General features: G+C 39.8%; 1 protein-coding gene across 3 annotated transcripts in view; it reads right to left on the reverse strand.

Moving 5' to 3' along the window:
* Positions 1-6,113, reverse strand: part of FANCI (Fanconi anemia, complementation group I) — an 85,034-nt gene that overhangs the window by 56,018 nt on the left and 22,903 nt on the right. For all 3 annotated transcript variants that reach the window (XM_011948315.1, XM_011948314.1, XM_011948313.1), the window contains exons 4-6: positions 2,329-2,459; positions 1,429-1,585; positions 1,292-1,349 (exon numbers count right to left, since the gene is read on the reverse strand). In XM_011948315.1, coding sequence (XP_011803705.1) covers positions 1,292-1,349; positions 1,429-1,585; positions 2,329-2,459 — 346 coding nt within the window. The remainder of the gene's footprint in view (positions 1-1,291; positions 1,350-1,428; positions 1,586-2,328; positions 2,460-6,113) is intronic.

Consider the following 6,113-nt stretch of genomic DNA (forward strand, 5'->3'; position numbering starts at 1 on the left):
AGGGAATGCATGACAAGTTGGCGGTATTTATCAACTTTAAAAATGCACATAATCACAGATCTACCTGATTTACTATTTGAAATATATGCCATGTACATGCTTACAAAAGGTCATCTAGATATATAACAATGTTCAGGCCAGGTGCAATGGCTCATGCCTATTATCCCCACACTTTGGGAGGCCAAGGATCACTTGAGGCCAGGAGTTCAAGACCAGCCTGAGCAATAAAGCAAGATTCCCATCTCTATTTAAAATTTAAAAAGATGTTCATTGAAACACTCTTTGTAATAGCACAAAAACTGGAAACAACCAAATAATCCGACAATTGTAGATTAGCCAAATAACAGATTACTGCAAACCATTAAAAAGAATGATGTAGAGTTGTATATGCTGACATGGACAGCTGTATTAAATAAAAAATGAAAGGTATATTACAACATGTATTGAATAAACTCTTGTGTAATTAAAAACAAATAAATTGATACATACATGCTTAAAATTATTTATGTAAGGGATCTTATGTAAGGAACCATAAAAACAATTATCTGGTTTAGATAATCTTGGGTATTCCCTTCTTGTTCTTTTTAACAAACCTACATGCAATCACAGTATTATATAACATAGTAATCTCTTTATTTTGTTAATTATATGGTAAGAATTTTTCATCTTTGATGTATACATTTCACTTTTAATAGGTATAAATGTCATGGAGTGGCTCTACCTTAACTTACGTAGTTTACATGTCTCTATTACTGTATGCTTATATTGGTCACAAATTTCTTGTTGAACATGTTCATATGTGAGGATTTTCTTGTATGTTGGAGTCATTCTTTGATGTAGATTCCCAGAAATACAATTACTGGTTAAAGGATACATTATTTGTATATTCTACTCCCTCAAAAAAAGAAAAAAGAAAGAAAAGATGCAGCAGCAGGGTGACTTCCCCAGCCTTCACGACCTTGAGACTCCAATAATGCTTAGATTGGAGCATTAAACACACTAAATTAACATTTAATTATGTGTATCTTAACACAATAAATTGCTGTACTAAGATACACAGTCAAGCAAATAAAACTATATGAACAGTCTTAGAGGACAGAATATAGTAAATCATCTCTTTCTCTCACTAATTCATTGCAGACTAAACAGTTTTATAGTGTTATATTAAAAACTACAAAAAAGAAGGACTTACAACCTTCACAGACATAAATTCCTGAAATGAAATGGTTTTTTTTTTTTTTTTTTGGCCACTTGTATTCCTAAGAAAGTTCTACATATTAATAAGACTCACCTGCCAGAACACAGGGTGTTAATCAACTGCTTCTTACATTCTTCCCCACTCAGTACACCTAGAAATGCAAAAGATACTAAGCAATAAATTTGAGTATGTGAATAGAGAAAAAGCCAATAAAATTGGAAGAAAATTACCTTTTCCATAAGCCAGATTTTCCTTTTTGGTAGCCAGGGCAGTGAGAATGATAGGTAGTAACTCCAAAGATTTTCCATTCACTAGGCTGCCTTCTCTGACAGCACTAATAAACTCATTGGCTAATTCAACCAATAATGGTCCTGGAAAATGGTGAGCCTAAAAGTTCACAGGATAAAGGAAATCTCAAGCAGAAATCCCATGTTTGATATATCTAAGAAATAAAGTCTTTTGCTGAAATAAATTAATTGTCTGAGATCCAGAACTGGTCCCATAAGGGATTTATGGAATCATTCTGCTCTGTCTGGTACATAGTTATAATTGTGCAGGGCTTCAAAAGTTAGAATCCTCTGTCGGTTCCCTAATGCTTTCAGATATGCCAACTCTTCAAAGAGATATATGTCCATGGTACCAGAAATGTAATATGAACATCTAAGCGGATTATAACCCATTCATCTGCCTTTTTTTGAGATGGGGTCTCACTCTGCTGCCCAGGCTGGACTGAAGTGGCACAATCTCGGCTCACTGCAACCTCCACCTCCCTGGCTCAGGCGATCTTCTTGCCTCAGCCTCCCAAGTAGCTGTGACCACTGACACGCACCACCAGCCTGGTTAATTTCTTTTTCTTTTGTATTTTTGGTAGAGATGGGGTTTCACCATGTTGCTCAGGCTGGTCTCAAACTCCTGAGCTCAAGCGATCCTCCCACTTCAGCCTCCCAAAGGGCTGGGATTACAGGTGTGAGTCACCATGCCCAGCCTGCCTGCTTCTTTGTTTTTTAACAACAGGTCTTATTCATAAATAAGAACTATGCTAGGTTAGGCACTTAAGTTTTCCTTCCCTCAACAAACTACAAACCCCCCAAAATCTACCCTCAAATAAAAGTTTTTGTTTGCCATCTTACCTCCAGCATCAGTAATCCTATGATCTCAGATGCTATTTCTTTCTGCAAATCCCCTGATTCCACCAACTGGATACAATAAGTGTAGATCTTACGTCTCCTAAGTGTTCCAGCTTCCTCACGGCAGGGGGAACCTTATTGTTTTAAACAGGGGGTACAGAAACAAAAGAAGAAATCTTACAAGATTGATAGATAAATAGGAAAAACGAACAGGTTTGTAGTTAAATACAAAAAATAGAATTATCAAACAACTGATTACTATAGTGCTTAGAAAAGCAATGGTTAAGGGCTTTGAAAAAGTGCTTAATTTAGCCAAAGTAAAGGGACTAAAATGTTATCTTTTCTTCATCCACCTATTTTATTAATTTATTTGAATAATTATGTAGTACAGGATGAAGTAACCTTCTAATAGGTCTTACAGCTTTTCAGAAGTCCAGTAACCCAAATTTAATAAGTTAATAAATCTATTTTCTTCAAACTTCTGCAATAGTTCTTTAAAATCACAACAGTTAGCAAGCTTTTTTAATGTGCTCTATACAAATACTTGTGAATTTTTAATATGTTGAGTGCTTTCATTTTGATAACTGGATCTCCATTTGATATTTTCATTTGTATAACTCATTTGCAGTCTGAAAATTTTTTTAGTGCCAGTCCCTGAACATGTCTTTAAAAGTTAATTTTCTTTGCATTTTAAAATATCTGGATCATGAAGAAAAAGTGATGAAAATAAATTAAAACTGAAAAAAAAAGATAATAACAAGTGTTGATGAGGATGTGAAAAAATGGGCATCCTAATCCAGCCACAGTGGAAAAGTTTGGCGGTTTCTCAAACACTTAAACATAAGAGTTTCCATATGATCTGGCAATTCCACTCCTAGATATATATCCAAGAGGAAGGAAAACATATGTCCACACAAAAATTTATACATAAATGTTCATAGTAGTATTATTTATAATAGCCAGAAAATAGACACAACTTAAGTCTTCACCAACTCATGAATGGAAAAACGTTGTATACCCACATAATGGAATATTATTCAGCAGTAAAAATAAAGTACTGATACATATTACAACACAGAAGAACCTTTGTAACATTATAAATGAAATAAGTCAGTCACAAAGGACCATATGTAGAATGATTCCACTAACTGAAATGTCCAGAATACACAAATCTGTAGAGTCAAAAAGTAGATTCGTGGTTTCTTAGGACTGGAATGGACTAGGGGTTTGGAGAGGTGACATCGAAGAGATGCAAACCTTCTTTCAGGGGTAATGAAATTGTTTTAAAATCAATTGTGGTAATGGATACACAACTGTGAATATAATAAAAGCCATAGAATTGCTCTTCCATTTAGTAGTGCACATTGGCAGCTGTTACTGATCTTTCATTATTTCCTTTTCTCTGATATTTCTATAAAACATTTAGTAAGTTTCCATACAGGTTGACTCAACCAATCTTGAAAGTTCTTTCGGCGGAGCACGGTGGCTCACGCCTGTAATCCCAGCACTTTGGGAGGCTGAGGCGGGCGGATCACGAGGTCAGGAGATGGAGACCATCCCGGCTAACATGGTGAAACCCCGTCTCTACTAACATACAAAAAAAAATTAGCCAGGCATGGTGGCAGGCGCCTGTAGTCCCAGCTACTCGGTAGGCTGAGGCAGGAGAATGGCGTGAACCTGAGAGGCGGAGCTTGCAGTGAGCCGAGATCTTGCCACTGCACTCCAGCCTGGGACAGAGTGAGACTCCCTCTCAAAAAAAAAAAAAAAAAAAAAGTGGCACGCCCAAGATGACCGAATAGGAACAGCTCCAGCCTCCAGCTCCCAGCATGAGCAACACAGAAGACGGGCAATTTCTGCATTTTCAACCGAGGTACCGGGTTCATCTCACTGGGGAGTGCCGGACAATTGGTGCTGGTCAGCTGGTGCAGCCCGACCAGCCAGTGCTGAAGCAGGGCGAGGCATCGCCTCACCTGGGAAGTGCAAGGGGGAAGGGAATCCCTTTTCCTCGCCAAGGGAAACAGAGACACACAACACCTGGAAAATCGGGTAACTCCCACCCTAATACTGCGCTTTACCAAGGGTCTTAGCAAACAGCACACGAGGAGATTATATCCCACACCTGGTCAGGAGGGTCCCACACCCACGGAGCCTCCCTCATTGCTAGCACAGCAGTCTGAGATCTAACTGCAAAGCAGCAGCGAGGCTGAGGGAGGGGCGCCCGCCATTGCTGAGGCTTAAGTGGGTAAATGAAGCCACCGAATTGGGTGGAGCCCACCACAGCTCAAGGAGGCCGGCCTGCCTCTGTAGACTCCTCCTCTGGGGACAGGGGAAAGCTAAACAAAAAGCAGCAGAAACCTCGGCAGAGGTAAATACCCATCTGATAGCTTTGAAGAGAGCAGTGGATCTCCCAGCACGGAGGCTGAGATCTGAGAAGGGACAGACTGCCTGCTCAATTGGGTCCCTGACCCCAGAGTAGCCTAACTGGGAGACATCCCACACTAGGTGCAGACCAACACCTCACACCTCACACGGCTGGGTACACCCGAGACGAAGCTTCCAAAGCAAGAATCAGACAGCAACAATCGCTGTGCAGCAATATTCTATCTTCTGCAGCCTCTGCTGCTGATACCCAGGCAAACAGGGTCTGGAGTGGACCTGAAGCAAACTCCAACAGACCTACAGCTGAGGGTCCTGACTGTTAGAGGGAAAACTAACAAACAGAAAGGACACCCACACCAAAACTCCATCAGTACGTCACCATCATCAAAGACCAAAGGCAGATAAAACCACAAAGATGGGGAAAAAGCAATGCAGAAAAGCTGGAAATTCAAAAAATCAGAGCACATCTCCCCCTCCAAAGGAACGCAGCGCATCGCCAGCAATGGAACAAAGCTGGACGGATAATAACTTTGACGAGTTGAGAGAAGAACGCTTCAGTCGATCAAACTTCTCAGAGCTAAAGGAAGAACTACGTAACCACCACAAAGAAACTAAAAACCTTGAAAAAAGAATGGATGAACGGATAACTAGAATAATCAATGCAAAGAAGACCTTAAAAGAACTGATAGAGATGAAAACCATAACACAAGAAATACGTGACAAATGCACAAGCTTCAGTAACCGACTTGATCAACTGGAATAAAGAGTATCAGCGATTGAAGATCAAATGAATGAAATGAAGCGAGAAGAGAAGTGTGGAGAAAAAGGAGTAAAAAGAAATGAACAAAGCCTCCAAGAAGTATCGGATTATGTGAAAAGACCAAATCTACGTCTGATTGGTGTGCCTGAAAATGACAGGAAAAATGGAACCAAGTTGGAAAACACTCTGCAGGATATCATCCAGGAGAACTTCCCCAACCTAGTAAGGCAGGCCAACATCCAAATTCAGGAAATACAGAGAATGCCACAAAGATACTCCTCAAGAAGAGCAACTCCAAGACACATAATTGTCAGATTCACCAAAGTTGAAATGAAGGAAAAAATGTTAAGGGTAGCCAGAGAGAAAGGTCGGGTTACCCACAAAGGGAAGCTCACCAGACTAACAGCAGATCTCTCAGCAGAAACTCTTCAAGCCAGAAGAGAGTGGGGGCCAATATTCAACATTCTTAAAGAATTTTCAACCCAGAATTTCATATCCAGCCAAACTAAATTTCATAAGTGGAGAAATAAAATCCTTCACAGACAAGCAAATGCTGAGAGATTTTGTCACCACCAGGCCTGCCCTACAAGAGATCCTGAAGGAAGCACTAAACATGGAAAGGAACAACAGGTACCAGCCATTGCAAAAA

This window comes from Colobus angolensis, unplaced genomic scaffold (genome assembly GCF_000951035.1).
Source record: "Colobus angolensis palliatus isolate OR3802 unplaced genomic scaffold, Cang.pa_1.0 Scaffold278, whole genome shotgun sequence".
NCBI classification, from domain to species: Eukaryota; Metazoa; Chordata; class Mammalia; order Primates; family Cercopithecidae; genus Colobus; species Colobus angolensis.